Source organism: Cryptomeria japonica, chromosome 10 (genome assembly GCF_030272615.1).
Source record: "Cryptomeria japonica chromosome 10, Sugi_1.0, whole genome shotgun sequence".
NCBI lineage: Eukaryota > Viridiplantae > Streptophyta > Pinopsida > Cupressales > Cupressaceae > Cryptomeria > Cryptomeria japonica.
The window spans coordinates 10,885,164-10,907,697 of record NC_081414.1 but is presented as its reverse complement, the minus strand read 5'-3'; the positions used below and the strand labels follow the sequence as shown (position 1 = coordinate 10,907,697).

The window sequence follows — 22,534 nt, the reverse complement described above, 5'->3', positions numbered from 1 at the left end:
TACAAGATTGAAATGCCACAAGGAAATGCAAGTTTAATTTAGATGAATTTAAGATTGAGCCTAAGATAGATTAAATTATGACTTGTGAATGCTCTATGCTGACTATCCAAGCTCCAAATGACAAAGGTTATATCCTTGAATACGCGTTTCTATACACTCAACTTGAGACTTTTGATATGCAATTGGCAAGACAAAAAACACATGATGAGAAAGTTAGCCTCCAAGTAGAAAATAAAATTTAAAATAGGTAAACTAAGCCATGCCATGTGATTCACTCCAAATATTATGCCATGCCATGTGACATAGTGCAATGTGAAAAATTCTCAAAGCAAGGATTAAGATGTACATAATTGATGCGTAGTGATTGGAAATGATAGTTATTTGATTTATTATGATTAGATTCATGGATAATATATGTAAGCAAGCTAGATAAAAATGCTTTCAATATTATAGTGTAAATAACAACAAGCTTTGTGTAAACACTAAAAATATGTGCTAAGTTCAAATCCCAACTACTTACACAATATTGAGAAAGATTGATAATATTTATGACATATCTAATAATATCCTATATAATAAAATATAAGAATTTTAAAATTCACAAGGCCATAGATATCCTATCAAATAACATACCATGTCACATTTTTTTAAATGAATGCTCTTCTACTATGTAATTTGATGATGCTCTCCTGATTTCTAGACCTTTTCTTCTTTGAACAAATCTTATAGGGAAGCCACCACACAAATGTAAGTGTAATCAACTTCGATGTCATTGTAATATTCACACTCTAAAAAAGTATTTTTTCTAATTCAACTAACCGAATTATGCAAAAGACAAATTCTTCCTACGTGCATTCCTCTTTTGGCCTCTTCCACCTACTCATCTCATACCAAAGACAATGTAAGTTAGTCCTTGATTGAGCTATAAGAATCTTTTCTCTCCAATGGATCTTTTCCCTTAAATAGACATTTACTTCATGATCATATAAGGAGTTAAAGTTTTTAAGGTAGTATTTCTTTGTCCACTTTAATCTCTTTTCCCTTACACATTTGCATAATCCACCTTTAAACAAAGCCTTTATTTCTTTGTTAGTATTGGGACATGTGCAAATGAATGTTTTGTTTGATTATCCAATTGAAGTTTTCTTTCATCTAGAATGTCTTTCTCATTCAATAACTCTTTGACAACAACCTCAGGCCATCTATATGTCTCCATTTGATTGATATATTTTAATTTTAGTCTAGGATATGCACCATTTCAATGGGTTCAAAAGGAAATATATCAACCATTTAGTATGTTTATTGCTCCATGAATGGGTTCTATATGTCTCCATTTGGTTGATATATTTTGCTTCTACTTTATATTTAAAGTGTTACTAGCCTATAATTCAAATTAATATAACAACATTAGCTTAATATATTCCTTATTTTTTTCTAATCCCATAACTTCATCTCTTTCCTTCTACTTTACAATATATAAAATGTATTCCAACATCCCAATATTGTCTTCCTCTTAAAAAGTTTCTCAAATGAATTTGTTGTAAAATTTAATCCCAAAATACTTGTAATCCATGACTTTCTCTAAAACATTAATTACGCTGAAGGCGTCTCCTTAGTTGAAATGAACGAGCTGATTTTCATGATCGATGACATGTAATTAACGAGGAGGGCTGCAAGACGATTCAAACACCAAGAGCCGTTAGATTTTTCGTCAAGTTTTTTACTGGTCTCCTTGTTTTGTCCTTGCACTTTTTTTTGTCCTCGCCGTTATTTGCGTAAATGTGAGTTTTTAACGCACTGACATTGCTGGTAGGAAAATATTATACGTGGCAGTGCAGTTGAAATTAAATTGCAATAGATGTATCACTCAAAAGGCAAACCCTGCTCCAATAAATAGAGGAGGACAATCTTATCCTTTTCCTGTCAGTTACCGATATTGTTTTAATAATTCATCTCAAAAGATATCATGAAGTGAATTTTTTATTCTATAGGGAGAAGGTAAAAATAATAATATTAGTTATTCTATAGGTTAACCTTTCTCGGTGGCTTATTTAGGCCAATTCAACAAAATTTATATATTTTGATTCAATTAATTTTGATTAATATAAAAAATTGTGGGAGTAATAATTTTAAAATATTATATATTAAGTTAAGAGTAAATGTAATATGAAACATATTTAGTTTTAGGATGATAGAAAATGAATAATTTTAATATTAAGTAGATTTTAATCATTTGGGTATTGTAAAATAGACAGTCTAGATGTATTTATTGTGAGAGTAATAAAATCTATTTTGATTAATATAAAAAATTGTGAGAGTAATAAAATTAATATATTGTATATTAAGCTAAAAGTAAATGTAATATGAAACATATTTAGTTTTAGGATGATATAAAATAAATAATTTTAATATTAAGTAGATTTTAATCATTTTGTTATAGTAAAATAGATAGTCTAGATGTATTCATTGTTTAGAATTTTATGACGAGTGGTTATTAACTTTGAGTTGAATACGTGAATCTCGATCAATTTTGAGTGTACGAATTTGTCACATTCTTTGTGGATATGAAATTTGTGTGATATAATTTTATGATACAGTTTCGCTGAGTCGGTGCATCTACAATACACATTATTGAAGACACATCTACAATACACACTGTTGAAGACGGAGTGCAAGATGATTCAAATTATCTTGATAGTTGAATGTTTGTTGTATTTCATTCATTGAATTGATATCAAATGTAGTCATTTCCTATACTAACCACAAAACTCTATAACTAAATGGTGACATCATTGTCATTATGCCGAAGGCGTCTCCTATTTGAGAATGGACAATCTCATTTTTCAAATCTAAGGTTGATCTCATCTCTAAGCCCATGCAAGATGATTGGATTGATTAGAACCGTCCATTTTCGTTGGTCGTTTTCATGCATTTTTTCTCCCCGTACACGCAAGAGATAAAGACAGAGTACTACTATTCTGGAATACATAGTTGTCAAGCTTTGTTAGCCAGCCTGGAGCTGCGTTTGATGTGAACACCTGCACTGACACCAATGCCCGATTGTCAAATCACCAGCCATAGTCCTCCTGGTTCCTTGCAATTCCATAAAATTAAATGGACGTGTCGTGAATTTCCTGTCGATGGTTTACCAGATTTGTTAAAAACTGAGGAAATTTAAAAAAAAAAGTGAATTTGTCATGTGACATTGCTAACACAGCACATGTTAATAAATTTCGTAAATTCTTTTTTTAGTTGTGGCTGATTTTAGTAAAAAGTATAAGAATAATATTATTGTAGCAAATAAAACCCTTTTCCCAGTACGTGTTTCCCTAATCTCTTAAAGAATTTGACCAATCATTTATTTACTACCATGACAAAGATTAATTAGTCCATAAAATAGATTGAACCCATCAATTACCTTTAGGTGTTTGAAACAATAGTTTACATATCAAATCTCATTCGTATAGAAAATTAAAGCAATTATGTCCATAATATTATTATGAACTTAAAGTTGATTATATTAATAAACAATATTTTGCATTTTATACTATATTAATTATCTTTAATTTGTATCATATTATGGATTACTATTATAGTAATTATTAATACTAATTTAAAATCATAACTATTATAATAATATTATAATATACTTAAAAAAAATGAAGTATTTATTCATATATGATATTAAGTAAACTTTATAAATTAATATCATAGGCTTTTTAGTGAATATCTTTTGAATAAATTAAAATCATCTTCAAGAAATAAATTTTGATTGTTTTCTTACAATTAATGTCAAAAGACGAATAGGAATAAGAGTTGAAATAAGGAGAGAAAGAAGCATTTTTCAACTGGTAAGTAATATTATTCAGGATTCACTATATAATAAAATTGTATACTACATTTTTTATATTAATATTTTCTTCACCTTAAAAATTGTATACTACATTTTTTATATTAATATTTTCTTCACTTTAAATATAAGTATAGTTAATGTTGAAACTAAAGATAAATAAATTAATGATATATACCATTTTATTAATTAATTTATAATCATTTTATAAAATTATAATATAGGTCTTATTTTATAATTTATCATTGTAAATTGTTTAGTGTCTTTTTAGATAGTCTTAAAGTAACTAGTTATGTACTCCATTATCATCATTACTTGTGCCACATTTCTCAAATTGAAAATAGGATGTTAGAAAGTTACGAACAAAATTTGTTAATTAAATTAAATATATTTATTTATTATTATATACGCTATTTTAATTTATCAGTAGTTTAATTTATAATATTTGATGTTATATTAAATTTAAATCATTGTACAGTCATTATATTTAAAAATTTATTCTCTCTATCTTTACCCCCTCTCTCTATTTACTTGTTTTTGTCACCTTTATTTGGCACTATTGCCCCTTCTATCTCTATCTTCCTATATTCCTCTCTCCCTCTCTATCTATATCTCATTATCTTCATCTATCTCTCTTATTCACTCCATCTCTCCTACTCTCTCTCTCTCTCTCTCTCTCTCTCTCTCTCTCTCTCTCTCTATACCTCTCACTCTTTATTACTTGTATGTACATCTCTCTCTCTCTCTCTCTCTCTCTCTCTCTCTCTATATATATATATATATATATATATATATATATATATATATATATATATATATATATATATATCTCTTTCCATCCATAGCTTTCTTCCTCTATCTGCCTGTCTCCTTAACTTTTTCTCTAACCCTCTCTATACCTCTCTCACACTATATATATCACTCTATCTCCACCTCTCTATTTATCATAATCTCTCTAACCATACTCTTGTGTGTGTGTGTGTGTGTGTGTCTCAATCCCTCCCTATCCTCTATCTATCTCTCATCTTTTCTTCCCACATATATCTATCTCACTCTCTTCTTCTTCTCATATATCTAGATCACTTCCTCTTTCTCTCTCCTTGTCCCTCTCTTTCTACCTCTCTTTACCTCTATATATTAATCTCCCCCTTCCTCTTTCCCTCTATTTTCATCTCTCCCTCCATCTTCTTATCTCCCCCTCTATCTCTACATATGTCTCCCTCTCTCTTCCTATGCCTCTGCCTAAATCTTTACCTCTATAGCTCTTTCCCTCAATATTTCTTCTTCCATCTTCTCATGTATCTCTAGACATGTCTCCCTCTTTCCCTCTTCATCTCCCTATTTCTCTATATTGATATATCTTAACCTTTTTAGCTCAAGTTTTCACTATTTCCTCCTCCATATCACCCTCTATCTCTATCTTATTATCTATCTCTCTATCACCTCCTATATCTATCTTTATATTTATCTCTTATATCTCTATACATCCCTCTCTCCTCTCTCTTTGTCTCTCCCTCTCCATCTCTACATATCCCTCTCCATCTCAAAATATCCATCTCCCTCTATATCTCTATCCCCTAAATCTATCTCACTATTCAATCCTCTATCTCTTCCTAGATTTATATATCTTTATGTCTCTCCCTATTGCAAACATATCATGAGCCTATTCATAATGAATCGTGATTGTCTTCCTTATCTTACTATCACTTCCCCACTAATACCTTCATTGTAAAAGAAAACATATTTTCTAAATTGTCTCAATTGATCTCATGTACTATACTATTGTATGCAAATAATAGACCAATTTTTTCCTAAATGACCTCTCATACCTATTCGGCATACCCATTGCACACCAAGGTGCAATTGCTAGTTATTTATTTGTGAGGACCATAATCTTAGATGTTGAGGGCTATTAACGAATATGTACTCTTACAGGCATCGAGCGAACTTGACACCCAAACGAGATGTGCGTGCAAAACAAATCCCACGACATGCTCACTAAAACAACAGCGTCTCCACCTTGCAAGTTTAGCCATTCCTTAAAAAGGTTTTATTGAAACGCGAATGTGCTATGGCGGGAACGTTCGGCGCTTCAGTAAGTTGGTTTGAATGTTGCGAACGGGGGATGGATTGACTTTCTTTGGGCGACATACTTTTGCAGGTCTCCCCTTCGTTGTCTCCAGGGCAAAAGAAAGTTATGGCTAAAAATTTTAGCTTTGAAGAGGACGAAGAATGGGACCTGGATTTAATACAAGACCTTGTTCGGAAAGAAGAGGAGGCCATTGCTGCAAAAAAATCTACACAGCAATTGCTCACGATTCCCAGTTCATATGGTGGAGACTCTACCCCAACTTATCATGAAAACCGCAACCAAAACAACAGTAATAATTATTTTAATGATGTGCACTCACCAGGCTTGGATTCATACTTGTACAGCTTTTCACCCCCTAGAGGTTTCACCGATTCCAGTAAAATCAAAGCTTGTACTGATCAATTAGGGATTCAACACAACAATGCTACTCAACCAGGGTTTCGAAACAAAAGTTCTGCACAATTTGGGTTTCAAAACAACAATTCTACTCAATCAGGGTTTCAAAACAACAGTTCCTCGCAACCTGACAAAAATGCCAGCTTATTGAAGGTGATTTTTATTTTTATTTTTGTTATTTTATTTATTTATTGATATTGTTCGAAGTGATCATGCTTTTCGTGAGTTTTTTATATTCCCGATTTGCAGAAAGAGGTGGATCGTCTATTGGAGCAGCTAATTTTCCAGGTATGCTCTCGTTGGAAAACTTTTTCTTGGCATTTGCAAACACTAGTTGCTTGAGAATGTATTCTATAATCTTTACACCACAACCTTGCTATATGATTGGTGGAGTTATTTGTATGTTTATTGCTCCATGAATGTACTTTATAATCATTAGAACATAATCTCACTCTATCCGGTGGAGTTATTTGTATTTTTACAGTGTTCCTCTAAGTTTCTGGGATGGGGAATATGTGGATCGGTTTTGAGGTTCATTTTAATTTTTTTTTTTTGTTGATGATAGGAGTATAGCTAATAAAATTATTAAAGAAGTAGTTTTATTTAAATTTTAAATTAGTAGTTTAACATAAGTGAAAAGAAGAGCTTATATTGCATAAATAATTGATATATAAATTTTCAATTATATAACATTTTTATATTGGAAAAAGGACTGAAAGTTGATATTTAAAAGTTAGAAAATTTCAAGTACAAATGAGCTGAGAATTACAACTACAGTTGACAAGTGACAAACACCAAAATGAAAAAACTGAATTCATAGATGACTTTTGTTTGAGTAACAATTTAAAAAATCAGAGCCATCATCCATTAGATATTTGAGAAACTCCTTATTCTCACTGTAATTGTTGGAATGAACTGTATTCTCATCCTTTGATGTGACCCCAACCAATCACATGTCAAACACACCACAAGACTAAGAGGGTGGGGTGAATCAGTCCGGACCTTATAAAAAACTTATTTATAAACCTTTAAACTTCAAATCACAATTAACTTATCTCTGCAATTATGAAACATGAAACCATAAAGCATAACACACACAAGAACACTAGATTTACGTGGAAAACCCAAGAAGGGAAAAACCATAGTGAGCATCACACTCACAATATGAATAACTGATTACAAAGATTTAGGCTCAAAGCCAAGGAAGCTCACCACACGTGATTGGACTTGCAAAACTAAGATGCACAACCTTAGGGCAAGATACAAGGGACTTGCATTACTGAGACGCACAATCTCAGGGCAAGATACAAAGGACTTGCATTACTGAAGCGCACTACTCCAAGGTAAGATACAAATACTGCACAAGCTGCCAAAGGACTCATTGTCTTTCGGTAGGTACAGGGTAATGATGAATTGAAATGAACAGATCTCTTGATCATGAAACTATCCTTGAACCACTATTTCAAGCGAACAATATCATGGCAAACGTATCTCATGTCATTCACTATCTCAAAACACTGTCTTATTGAAGATATGATCATCAAAACTCATCACAAACTGAAATTCACACTTTTGTTTTTTCACACACGCTTGCATATCATTCACATTCAATTCACAACAATCCACACAACAATTCACACATCCGCACTTCCATTTATACTAGGTTATTCATTGAAACCCTCAACTAGGTTGGCCATAGATAAAATGTACATGAATTACATAAAGTTGGCCACCTCAAGCAACTATGCACAATGCAGTCCACTCCGGGAGATAGAGTGAAGATCACGTAGCAAATACTAGGAGGGGGGGGGGTGAATTAGTATTTGAACATTTCAATTAATTTCATTGCTTAAAACCAAAAATTAGAAGAAAAGAATGCATGAAGACTAAGACACCAAATTTTTATCACGTGGAAAACCCTTTTGGGTAAAAAACCACAGTTCAAAGTTCTTTCATAAACTTCTAATAGGCACCAACCCAGATTACAAAGCAATAAACAAAAGAGAGCTCCAACTCTCCTCACAGCACTAACTGTGAATAGCAGAGGCTCCAACCCCTATACAAAACAGAGCATCGACTCCCTCTAATATACCGACATTGAGAACTCTGAAAAACAGTTGTTAGAGGATAAACCCGATGAGAAGAAATTCTTCACACCCCCAAATGTCATTTTTTATATCAAAGGATATGCGTTTGGCTCATGAAATATAACACTCAGTTGTCACTCTAATAAAGGCTTTGAAGACTTCCTTTCAGAACATACACATTAGTAATATTAAAAATTGCCATCTTTGAATGACTTCAATCATGAGTGCACAGAAAATGGTGCATTAATAAAGAAAAATATTCTTTGAACCTGATCACTCCTTTGCACATGACTCTATTTTGCATAGAAATTTGTTCCCTTTTGAACAAAAACAAAAACAAAAACATACACACAACTTTGTCTTATATATAACAATTCTTGCTGCTCACGATAGCACTATTGTCCCTTTTTACGTCACGTACACAACACAAACTTTTCTTGCACTACTCTACCGCTACAGCAGCACACACGTACAAAAAGACGTTTTGATTTCTTTCTTAGCCATTGTATAGTGTCGTGCTCAACCCCAAAACGATACTTCTAATCAAAGATTGTTTTTAAACAAAAAACTGATTCAGAAAACTCCGCAACATTTCACATCTCCATTACACCCAACGGCACAAATTATTTATGAATATTTATTTTTCTCCACCACCAACGCACATTTCTCAAACACGATTCTTTTTTAAAAGAATAACCCCACAAAAGTTGCTTGACTTGGATATACGTATTACCTCCAAAAATTTCTCACACATTTTTAAAAAATTCAAACATCCACTTGTGTTTTTTATAACGCCCCTTACGCATATTTAGGTTTGATGGAATTAATTTCCAATTCACCACCAACACCACAAATTGCTAGAAATAGACAAAATATATTGAATGCAAATAATGAATAGCTGCCTTAATCAAACGAACGCACCACATATGGGAAAAATTCCGTTTCAAATAATACTCCCAATAAAAATTTGAAGCCGTTCAAAATAAAGAGCTGTCCAAAGGAATGCAATACATATGCTGTTGGAGTTGAGAAACACAACACCACAGGAGCCTGAAGATCTTTTGCAAGCTAAAACAATCTGTCACAAGGAGAAGCAATGAAGCAAAACAATCTGAAGAACAAAACACAGGAAAATATGCTCAAAAGAGGAGAGCTTAATATTCACCAAAATGTGTAATGACATAATGATACAAAGAAAAGAAAAATAACCTCTAATAGGTCAAGAAACCCTAAAAGGGAAAACCTAGGCTTGCACATAATAATTAATAAAATAATTAATTATTATGCACCTAATGTTAGCTTAAGTGTAAAAAGATAATAGGGAACTTAAAGAATTAAACAAATATTGTTTAATTAATCAAGTAAATACCCAATTACTCTAACATCCCCCCTTAAGCTAGACTTAGGGAGAAGCTAGACTTAGGGAGAAGCTAAAACCTAGAACAACTACTAAAAGCAGGAAAGATGGGTCCCGACAACAAGGCTTGATCAGGTACCCAAATACAATGAAATCTCTATGAAACGGAGACAAAGGAGAAAACCCAGTGGGAAAAAACTCCTCTCCAAAAAGAGATAAAGGAACATGCTGAAAGAAGAAGAAGGAAGGAAGGCCTCATAAAGACCCCCCAAGGACAACTTCCTTCACCCCAAGCATAGAGCACAACTAAAGATAGCGCGACAATGCAAAAGGTTTCGTGAAGATGTCTGCAACCTGCTCGGCAGTGGGAATGTACTCCAGAATGAGAACACCATCCTGAATCAACTGGCGGATGAAAATGCATGTGAAGCTCAATGTGCTTTGTCCGCTGATGCTCTACCGGGTTGTGGGAAATATGAATAACACTCTGATTGTCACACCAAAGAACAATGGGACTATCGGGAGGAAAACCAAACTCAGTCATCAACTGTCGAAGCCATAAGATCTCCTGACTGGCGAGCACAATAGCTCGGTACTCAGCCTCTGTAGATGATAATGCATGAGCAATCTGCTTCTTGCAAGACCATGTGATAGGACCAGAGCCAAGACAGAAAACAAAGCCAGAAGTAGACTTCCGATCAGTGACATCACTAGCCCAATCTGAGTCAGTGTAGCCAACAATGTGAGGGTCCCTTGATGTATGGTGAATGCCATGAGAACTAGAGCCCTGAATGTACCGCAAAATACGTTTGGCTGCTTGCCAATGACTCTCATGAGGATCATGGGAGAATTGAGAGACAAGGCCAACTGCAAAGGAAACATCAGGACGGGTGTGAGTCAGGTACAACAAACTGCCAACTAACTGCCTGTAAAGTGTAGAATCTACTGAAGGAGTGGGGCAAGTGGTGGTCAAAACAACCCCTGACTGAAATGGAGTGGGAGCAGGCTTGCAATCAAGCATGTCGAAGCGCCGAAGCATGTCAAGAGCATACTTTTGCTGGTAAATGTAGATCCCATCAGAAGACTGAATCACCTGAAGATCAAGGAAATAGTGCAGAAGACCAAGATCGCTCATCTCAAACTAATCCATCAAGGCTCGCTGAGTATGCTGAATCATAGAGGATGAGCTACTGGTGATGAGGAGATCATCAACATATAGCACAAGAATCAGGATCTCACCCTCAAGAAGCTGAATGTACACTGTGTGATCAGAATGACTGCGGGTGAACCCAGTGGAGAGCAAGAAAGAATCCATCTTCTCATACCAAGCCCGAGGGGCCTGTTTGAGACCATACAATGAACGCTGAAGTCTGCAAACCAAAGAACTATCCTGCACAAATCCCTGAGGCTGCTCCATGTAGATTTCCTCTTGTAGGTCCCCATGTAAGAAGGCACTCTTCACATCCATCTGAAAAACAGGTCATCCCCGAGAAGCTGCAAGAGATAGTACAAAGCGAATGGAGTTCATCTTGGCGACAGGGGCAAAGGTCTCGGAGTAATCAATACCCTCAACCTGTGAGAAACCCTTCGTAACAAGACGTGCTTTGTACTTATCAATGGAACCATCAACAACATACTTGGTGCGATACAACCAGCGGCACCTAACCATCTTTCTGCCCTTAGGAAGAGGACAGAGATCCCAAGTATGATTCCTCATCAAAGAAGAATACTCCTCCTCCATAGCACAATCCCACTCAGGACGACCGGTAGCCTTTGACAACTTCTAAGGATCATCTGAAATAGCATGACTCAAAAGACTAGAACCCACAGTATGAGAACGGGTTCGACGAGTATTTGAAGGATCACCGGCCAGAGGACCTGTCGCCTCAACAGTAAAGTGAGCCCACTTGGGCATCTGAGGTGGAGTAGGTGGAGGTGGGTATGGTGGATCATCAACACCATCATCAGAATCATCCTCAAAAAGATCCCGAAGAGATGCAGTGGAAGGAGTAGGCAGAGGAGTAGACATTGGAGTCAGGGTATCCATTGTGGGAAGGTGCTCATCAAACTGAACATCCCATCGAAACAGGACCTCTATGGAATCAGGATCAAACAACCTGTACGCCTTAACATCCTCACAGTAGCCAACAAAAATGAGAGGCCGGTTCTTCCGCTCCATGGCTTTCCTCTGAGCATCAGGAATAAAAGCCCATGCCTCATTGCCAAACACTCGAAAAAAAGAAACATTAGGCTTGTTATGAGACGAAGCCTCCTCAGGAGTCATATGTCGAATAGCCTTGTGAGGCATCCGATTCTGAATATAGTTGGCACAATTGACTGCCTCAGCCCAAAAAGACGAATCCATGGACCTGGATTGAATCATACAATTCGCCATCTCCCGTAAAGTTCTGTTCTTGCGCTCAACGACACCATTCTGCTGAGGGGTGTAGGGAACAATAAACTGATGCCGCAGACCATGCTCAGTGCAAAAATCTCTGAAAGCCTGATTCACATACTCCCCCCATTATCTGTACGTATTCGCTGAATAGAACAACCTGACTGCTTCTCAACAAATGTCTTAAAGATTCGAAATGAATCAAAGACATCAGACTTGTACTTAATAAAGTACACCCATGTGCGTCTGGAGAAGTCATCAATAAAAGTGAGCACATACTTGGCCCCAGAAAAAGGAGTGGGAAATGACATGAGATCACTGTGAATCAACTCCAAGGGTGCCAAAGCATGAGGGGCTCTTCCCTTCGGAAAGGGATCTCTGTGATGCTTGCCAAGCACACAACCATGACAAACACCATTAGTGCAGGAAATTTGTGGGAGCTCAAGAACAAGTGCCTATGTACTCATCTGCTGAAGATATCTGTAATTGACATGGCCCAAGCGTTCATGCCAAAGCTTACTCACTGAATCTGCATGTGCTATAAGAGACGAACTAGCACCCACAGAGGGCTCAAATCCATCAAATCCGTACAGATGAGAAGCAGTATCAACACTCCCAGTAGCAATAACTAAATCAGAATCATGGAGGTCCTGAATAACCACATCATGTGGTGAGAACTCAACTGTCTTACCAGAGCCAGAGTGGCAAATCTGATAAATGGACAGGAGGTTCGTCGAGATGTCAGGAACAACCAGAACATCCTGCAGAGTACCCCCATCCAATGAGACAGAACCTGAACCCAAGACTGAAAGCTGAACTGAGTCACCCACTGCAATGTGAAGTACCACACGAGGCAAGAGAAGTAATCAATTGCTGAGTGTGAGTCATATGGTGAGAAGCACTAGAATCAAGTATCTATGTGGACCCATAGGTCGAAGCTCGAGCAGTGAGAGCATGACCTTTCCCTGTGGAAGGAGAAGATGCCTGAGGTGAGGAGATGTGATGCTGCTGCATGGCTTCCTCTAAAGCCTCTAAATGTTTCCAACACCTGGAAACGGGATGTCCTTCCTTGCCACAAAAACTGCAAGTATCTCTTGATTTCTTCTTAGTCTTGGAGGAAGACTCACTAGACTGTGAAGATTTCCCATGCTTGGGAGGAAATGGTTGTTTAGATTCAGACTTAGGAGCAGGCTTGGAGGGATTCTCACTACCTGCAGAAGGCTTCTTCGGCTTTGGTTTCTGCTTTTGTTTCTCCTTAGAGGACTGAGCAACCAATGCTTTGTTCTTGGATCCTGAAAGCATATCCAGCTGAGAAAGATGAGACTGCTCACGAGACAAACGCTCACAAAAGACATCAAAGGTAGGCATGGTGAAATGAGCACCCAAGCCATCCATGGTGGAGTAGAAAGCAGAGGCAAAAAACTGAAAATGACCCCGAAGCTTCAAAAGAATCAAATGAATGCACTCTGTGTCTGTCTTGATCTTGCCACATCCCTGAAGAACAGATCGGGTAGTCTTGAACTTGTTCAAAAAATCCTCAATGGTGGGAAAAAAATCAGGGGACAAAGAAACCAACTCTGCCTCAATCTGTAATGCCTGAATCTCATTAACCCTCCCAAAGAGAGAATCAAACTTCAACCACATAGCCCGAGGAGTGAGCAACTCATCAAGGTGAAATAGAAGACTGTCGAAGACATGCAAGGAGAGCAAACCCATGGCCTCGTCCATCTTGTTCCTGTGCTGAAGAAGCTCATAAGGACACTGCAATACAGGCTGAACCTCATCCAAACAAGACCACAACCCTCGTGCCCTGAGAAGCCTCGTGATGCGGGGCTTCCAGGTGTGATAGTTGTGTGAAGTCAACAACTCAACTGAAGGATCTGCCATGAAAACAAAACTCTGTACCTGCACCTGCACTTGCTTGTTGGTTTTTTTTATTATGTGATCTTTCAGAATAGACAGAAGATGCAGAAGGGTTTGTTTGTTTTGGAGAGTTTTGGTGTTTTGGATTTCTGATATAAATGACAGAAAGCAAGAAAAAACACCCCCTCACAATAGATAAACCCAAACCCTAGTACATACTGATGAGAAGGAAGTAGTGCAGAAGCAAAAAAACTTCAAACGGAGATCTCATGTACCTGATGAAAATTCCGAGAAAAAAGAGCTGAAATCTGAATAGAGCATGTTGAGAGTTTTCCAATGCCTATTCGTTTTCGAAAAACAGAGTTCGTTTGCCCATTCTACGGCCCTGGAAGTGCAGAAAAGAAGCCCGACTTTGACTGGAAAAAAGTATAGTCAAACAACAGATTCGGAAAAAAAATCCAACTCCACGACGTCCGGCTCGGAACTAGCTTTCTGACGCCTATTTGTTTTCCAAAAACCGACTTCGGATGCTCAAGATAGGGCCAAAAAACGAACCCCCCCTCAAAAAGGCTAGAGGGTGGTGGTCCGGTGGCGCTCCGAGTAGGAGCGGCGGGAGGAGGCCAAGCGGAGGCGGGTGGCGTTGCTGGCTAGGCGGCGCTGGTGGCTGCACGGTGGGCGGTGCACGGTGGAGCTGAGCGGAGCGGGGTGGCGTGGCGGTGGGGCGGAGTGGGAGGTGTTGCTGGCTGCGGAAGGAGGCGCTGCGCCGGGCGGGGTGAATGGCGGGGGCCGAAGCGGAGGCTGGTGTGGTCGGGAGGGTGCCGCCGGGTGTCGGAGCCTGCAGGTGGGCCGGACTGGCAGGGCCGGTCACCGTACGGTGGCCGGACTGTCAATCTGGTACCCTGCGCAGTCCAAAAAACCGAATTTTTTTTTTTGAAAAAAATAACTTGCTTTTGCACCGAGTTTTTGACTTTTTTGATTTTTTTGTGATTTTAAAAAAATAATCAAAAATCCGGCTTGCATGCTTTAAAAAGGTAATTTTTTTTGATTTTTTTCTCGATTTGCGTGCCAGAGTTGTACGACCTGGTTTTGGAGAAAAAAATTACCCAGATGCTCAGGAGTCAAAGATAGACAAATTTAATATGACTATAGGGGTTTTTGGGCCTTTTGAGCATGACGGTGAGGTATGTTTAGGCCCAAAGTGCTCAGAAAAAATGCCTATTCCTAAGCATACAAAAAAAAAATGCCTAAAACCCCATATCTACTTCCAATGCAAAAATTCTCAAAAACAGGAACAGATAGTTGCAGATCTGAGCTCTGATACCATGTTGGAGTTGAGAAACACAACACCACAGGAGCCTAAAGATCTTTTGCAAGCTAAAACAATCTGTCACAAGGAGAAGCAATGAAGCAAAACAATTTGAAGAACAAAACATAGGAAAATATGCTCAAAAGAGGAGAGCTCAATATTCACCAAAATGTGTAATGACATAATGATACAAAGAAAAGAAAAATAACCTCTAATAGGTCAAGAAACCCTAAAAGGGAAAACCTAGGCTTGCACATAATAATTAATAAAAGAATTAATTATTATGCACCTAATGATAGTTTAAGTGTAAAAAGATAATAGGGAACTTAAAGAATTAAACAAATATTGTTTAATTAATCAAGTAAATACCCAATTACTCTAACATATACAAGCTCACGAAACTTAGGATATACGTTACGCATAAAATCCAATCGACTCTTTGAATAGTCCAGCTTATGACGTGTCATCTTGAACTGACATGGCAACCAAGTAAGCAACTTACAAGGATAACAAGCAAGCTCACATACTGCTAATGCAGACACACAAGAGGGTCAAGCTGGTAAAGCAGGTCAAGCTAGTCAAGCTCCTCAAGCACTTCAAGCACCTTAACCAAAATTGAGAAAATCTATTGAATAAACAATAGCTCGAAAAGCCTTTTAAACTCAGTCCAATATTACTTTGAGTAATTCTCAAGCTTGAATGGCACAAGCTTGACAAAAACCACTTGACATCAATGACAAAATATCTAACAATCTCCCCCTTTGTCATTGATGGCAACCCCATCTGCAACTGCCACCTCCTGAAACCAACAAAAGAATACTGCTCCCCTAACTTACTTCTCCCCCTTTGACATCAATGACAAAATCAACCTGCAAAAACTGAAACCATCATGCAAAACTGAAACGGGGCTGAAAGAATGTGACAATAAAATAACTCCCCCTGAGTCCAAACAGGCAGCTGAATGATGGAGTGGAAACACTCCAAACTTCTTCCTCAAGAAATCAAGAATGTATAAATTGTTAGCAACCGTACTTCCATCAGTAAAACATTTACCATCTTTTTTAATCTCACAACAATCTGAATTGGAATTGTTGTGACCATTTCACACATCGCCCCATTAAAATGGGGACCCCCTTTTTTTTGCTCGGTTTTGCCTGTTTCTCTCTCTGCTTTTAGGGTTTTGGGTTAGTGAGTCAGTCATCTGGACTGGGTTTAGGCCTTAGGGTTTCTGTTTCGATGTTTTCAAGCCGGTGTCTAGTCCAAATTTTGAAGATTGTTGAGCTTCCTCTCGTAGGATGCAATTTTGAAATAAGGTGAATCTGTCAGGGGGTCAAATGAGTTTGTCTAGGTTCAGTCAGATTTTTGAATGCAAGTCCAAATTTTGCCTAAGTGTTAATGATGGAATTATGAATTTTGTCCGGGTGATTTTTGGCTAATTTTTGAGAATTTTGATAATTGAGCCCGAGCATTAGAAATGGCCTAATTTTGCCTTGCGAAGTGACTGAAGTCTTAAAATCTTGGTATTTTGGCCTATGGAAGTGAAATCGCTCCTGTCCCCCAGCCAGGGACCAGGGCGTAAATGATATTTTATGCATCTTGGTTATTAATTTATTTCATTTGTCTTGTGCAGGGTCGCCAGGAGATGCAGTTGAGCACGAATTGGAGGTTTCGAAAGATTTTTGAGACTCAAAATGGCAAATTTTTAAAGTTTAAAGTCAAATCGCGCTTGTCCCTCAGTCAGGGACCAGGGCGAAATGACTTACTTAGACCATTTTGACCTCATTTTGATCAAATTGAAGCATCAAGGACGTAATGGAAGGTGAAATCAACATGATAGAGCGCCAGGATTGAGTCGTTTGCAATAAAAGTTGAACTTTTGCCCTCAAGGACAAAAATCGCTCCTGTCCCTCACTGAAGGACCGGAGCTTGAAATCCAAAATTGCCTTGTCCTTGAAAGATTTGAACGATTTCGCGATTTGAGAAGGACAAGGGAGGCACATTTTACTCGTTGAATATAATTTGATTGTACCTCGAAGAAGAAAATTGGTCCTAGAAGCAAAATCGCTCCTGTCCCTTTGCCAGGGACAAGGGCGAATTTTAATGACAGCTCCCGTCCCTCTCTCAGGGACCAGAGCGATTCCTCCACAAGACAAGTTTTTGGCAAAGTGAAATGAGTTTTTAAGTTTGAAGCAAGTAAAAGGAGGCATAATGAATCTATTGGAGATCATTTGAAGATTGCAAGATACCAAATGAAGCCCATATTTGCCTAGGCGCTCCTATCCCTCTCCAAGGGACCAGAGCGATTTTTTCTTAAGACAAATTTCCCACCAAGTTGGAGCAAGTCGCATGTTAAAGATAAGTGAAGGGGAAGATAATGAGTCCGTTGAAGACAAATTTGAAAGTTGGCAAAGCACGAATGAGCTTATAAGTGAAAGTTCGCTCCTGTCCCTCAGCCAGGGACCAGGGCGAAATCAAGGCCATCTAATATTCCCCTCCAAGTTTAAACCACTACAGGCCAAGGTATAAGGGGGCAATGATGTTTGGAATGCCTCGAAGAGAAACAAAGTTGCAAGGACCGCGAAAAGTGATGGAAATGGTCAAGTTCGCTCCTGTCCCTCTCCCAGGGACCAGAGCGAAATGTCTAAGTATGCTTAATTTTGAGGTGCCACTTCCATTTCAAATGTTCAAAAAGGAGTAAGGAATACCATTTTATACTTTAAAGGCAATTGCAAGTTGATACGAACAAGGATTAGCCCAATGAACAAAAGTTCGCTCCTGTCCTTCAGTCAAGGACCAGGGCGATATTCATAAAATCAATCCTTTTCTTCCTAGACCACGCCAAGGCAAAGTTACACAAGGTCGAATATGTCCTTGGAAGGATGATGGACAAGGAACCAAACGTCAAAAGGTGATTAACTTGAGCAAGGACGCAAAATCGCTCCTGTCCTTCAGTCAAGGACCAGGGCGATATTCATAAAATTAATCATTTCCTTCAAAAGCTTCGTTAAGCCTAGGCCACACAAGGTTGAAAATGTCATTAGAAAGGTGATGAATGAGGAGTTAATGTTAAAAGTTGACAATTTTAAGCTAAAATACAAAGTTCGCTCCTGTCCCTCAGTCAGGGACCAGAGCGAAAATGGTCTAGGAGGCATTCGTTTCAAAACATTGAATCAATCAAGCTCAAGGTTCCTATTTAAAATGCCAGTTTCGACGTAGAGGAAGTGGTTTTGAACGTGAAAATCAAGATTAAAAAACTAAGGCGCTCCTGTCCCTCTCCCAGGGACCAGAGCGATATGGTTTGTATCCCTTACATCTCTCATGTGTTCGGCGCCAATAAATTTTGAATACATTAAATGCTTAAATTCGATAAACCTTGAAATATTTAATTAAAATTGGCATTTAATGGGTGCACACAAGGCATTTAATAATTAATTTTGCCTTTTAAAAATCGAAGCTATTAATTACAAGGCATTTAATTAATTAATTATTAATTTAAATAAAAAGAGGAGTGCGCTTGGGTTTTATTTTTATATTTTTTACAAAGTCGGCCTCCATTTTTATTTAAAATTTATTTATTATTTGCCTATTTTCAAAAGTCGGCCCAGGGGAGATTGAGGATGTAAGCGCCTATAAAGGGGAGGTATGATATCTCATTTCAAATCATCATTCAATCATTGTTGCATGCGATTTTGGAGAGCAATAGGAGAAAGTGCGAAATATCATCAAGAAAGGAGTGCGAATTTTGTTGCAAGTGGAGCGAATTCTCTATCATCACGTTGGAGACCCCAAGGGTGGTGGAATTGACAAGAAAGGCGCCTTTGCTAAAGGAGGATCACGTTGAAGACTTCAAATTTCATTTTTGCCTAGGCGAATTTCATATTTTTGCACCTTTTTAGAGTTAGCTCTCAAGTGATGTATGGCGAAGTCTTCTTTTGTCTAAATTTTGAATTTTGATCGTCATAGTCTTAATCTAAATTTTAAATTTTGAAATTTTGAATTTCCAGTAGCTCAATCGTATTTAGGAAATGATAACTCAAGGACTTATCATGAAGTTTCCTAAATTCAATCTTTTATCCAATCTATATTTATACATTGCAAAATCTATTACTCATTATGAAATGTTGTGTAGGTGTCACGATGGCGACCCCGAAGGCAGGAGCATCTACCAGTCGTCCAGCCCTCATGAAGGAAGATCAGAAGAACGAAGAATTGGAGACCAAGATCGTGTCTAAGTGGAGCAACATTGGAGATACCAACTTGGGAAACTTCAGTGTGAAGAAGTTTCGAGAGGTCCCTTACATTGGCAAGCCGTCACCTGTCGCCAGGAGGATAATTGAAAGTGGCATTATCAAGGCAGCCGGCTTCCCTCCAGCTATCCAGTGCCATGAGTTGATGATCGAGTGTGCTTGCCATTATGATCCACAGTCCAGATCGATAGTGTCCAAGGAAGGAGACACTTTTGCTTATCTTTCAGAGGAAGCTATCAGTGAAGCTCTCCACTTGCCAGAACATAAAGATATGATTTATAAAAGCTTAGAAGGAGCCAGGTCCATGTATGAAGATGATCCAGACACTTGCCTAAGCATCATCAATAAGAATTGGTTACTCAAGAGTCGTCCTCGCTTGAGCAAGATTCCGAACACACCACATAGGATCGACTTCCAGGAGGAGTACAGAGATTTGATAACATTACTCAACCGAGTTACAGGGGCTCCTCAAGCCTTCTATTTTGAGAAGTGGATGTTCTACTTCATCCAAGTGATAGTTCAAGGAAAAGGAACAATTCATTGGGCTAGAATGATTAGCCATTGCTTGGACGTGCAGTTAAGAAGATTGAAGGCTACCAAGTCTTTCCACATGAGTTCATACATCATATATGCCTTGATCAGGAGCTTTGAGTATGCAGGACTACCTCACAGAGGAGTGATCGGAAGAGGGCCCGGGGAAGTCAGAGTTTGTGATTCCTATGTTCACTTGCATCATCCGCCAGGAAGTAACTACAAGTTAGTCAATGATACCTTCACGATGAACATCACTAGGACATTGCAAGGCGGGATTCACAATCGGCTATCTCAAGATGCACAAGAGCTTGTAAAGAGGTACGGTGCATGGTTTATCCAATTCCAGAAGTTTACATATATTAGAGTTCATGGATGTCCTTCACCTCCCTACATGTTGCCAAGATATCCGACAGACAGAATAGTGTTACTTGAGGTAACAAGACAGTTGGCAGCTTATGTGAAAGCATTCAGACACAGACATGGAAATGGAGTTCCTGTGCCTATCATATTAGGGAATTTAGTTGAGGTATGTCCTAATGCCCTAGCCATGGATGATGCAGAGAAAGAGTTAGCTTTATATTCATTTTCATTCTTTGCCTTGAGAGAGAGCTTTGATCCATATGGGTATATAGAGGATACAGTCGGAAGAAAATATAAGCATGAGTTTCAGATAGAAGACTTTGTGATGAATCTCTTGGATGACCTTGAAGTGAAAAGAAAGATGCATTCTAGATTGCCTTTAGACTTTATCAGAAAATGCAAAATTTACAGAGTGGCCGACCAAGCTCAGGATAGTGGTAGACATCTCCAATCATCTTATGATCGAGAAAGCAAATCAGTAAGGCTAGACTGGAACGAACCTGAAATTTTGGATCTAGATGCTTTGATGGCTCCAGTTTTGTCTTGTACTCGCAGATGGGTTGATGTGCAACATCAAAAGTTGAGAGAGTAGGGCATATCTATGACTTTTACTTTGGAGGAAAGGCCAGGTGAGGGAGGAGCAAGTGTAAGTGAAGGTAATCCTAATCCCAAAAGCACAAGCGAAGGCAACCTTCAAGCGTAAGTGAGGGTAATCCTCATCCTAGAGGCTCGAAGAGGAAAGAGAGACCTGAGAAAAGGGAATCCTCCAAGAAGAAGCCAGAGGCCAACCGAGATCGTTCATCCGGCACATCTTCTCGACAAGAGAAGAGGACACTTGAAATGGAGGAATCTATGGAATCAATGGTACAAAACGATAAACATGAAGAAGGACAGGCATCTCAACGTTCATCAAGCCGATCTCTCCAAGTCAATGAACTACATGAAGACAAAAACGAGGACGAAGTGACATCTCCTCTCAGAGAAGAAGAGACATTGCCTAATGAGATACAGGTTAGAGAAACAAGATCTGCCATTCTAGATTGGTTAAAAGAGAGACTAACAAGGGTGATTGTGATCGAGGACGAAGATAATGTGATTGATTTAGAGAGCCTTGTTGGAAATTCTCAGGAAGTGGCGGAAAAGAGGAAAGCCACCAAGATGTCCAAGATGATCAGAGATGAGACAGGATCCAGGAAATTGCAGATAGCTACACCGGCAGTGGACAAGTATGAAGGTGAGATCCTCGCAGAGGAATATGATGTAGAGACATTTGAGCTTGGTCCACTCACAGCCGAGCAGACACTAGATGAGGCCACCGATTCATTTGAAGCATTGAAAGACAAGCTTAGGGAAGAAATGGAGAAAAATAGAAAGCTTGAGCGAGAGGTCAGTGCTTGGAGAGGCTACTTTAGCCATCTCAATCAGCCTTTGAGACGTCAGGATCCAGCAGTATCTCCTACACAGGCACTTCCCCTTGAATCAGTTGGCGAGGCAGAGAGAGTCAGGAGTTTGGTTCAGCTTATGAGCTCGTGGATTGACAAATCCCATACAGTTGCTATTGAATTTGCAACAAGGATGATGCAGACCATTCACCGAGCTATTCAGGTTCTTGAGGTCATCCACAACCTAATGATAACTGTAGCTGCTTTTGCTCATACTAAGGATGTTATCATTCCTGTCCTGCAAGTAATCAGGCAAACATCAAGGAGGGTCCTAGCACAAGAAAAGATAATAGATGGAGGACCTCATAGTTTACTCCAATGGTCAACTTTACTCCAGATGAAGGAAGTTCTTTTTGAGGACATCAGTAACAAATGCAATCAAGTTGAAGAGATTATCCATCCGATCCAGGACAAGGTGTTTGAAGTATTATGTGCTATTCTTGGCAGGAGGATTGCAGTTGAGACAGATGTGGATTTGCAAGAATTAGAAGATAGAGTCAAGGTCATCTTTTGCAAAGATGAGAATGTTATTACAAATGAGCAACGAGATCAGATGTTTGCAACCATGCTCCTGATTGAGAAGATCAAAGAACTTGAACCTGGAT

General features: G+C 38.3%; 1 protein-coding gene across 9 annotated transcripts in view; it reads left to right on the top strand.

Annotated features, from left to right (window-relative positions):
* Positions 1–5,761: 5,761 nt before the first annotated feature.
* LOC131069374 (uncharacterized) overlaps positions 5,762–22,534 on the top strand; it is a 163,825-nt gene continuing 147,052 nt past the window's right edge. For 8 of the 9 annotated variants that reach the window (XM_058004755.2, XM_058004753.2, XM_058004751.2 and 5 more), the window contains exons 1-2: positions 5,762–6,491; positions 6,588–6,626. In XM_058004755.2, the coding sequence (XP_057860738.2) occupies positions 6,048–6,491; positions 6,588–6,626 (483 nt within the window). In that variant the 5' untranslated portion in view covers positions 5,762–6,047. The remainder of the gene's footprint in view (positions 6,492–6,587; positions 6,627–22,534) is intronic. The other variant, XM_058004756.2, reaches the window with a different exon arrangement.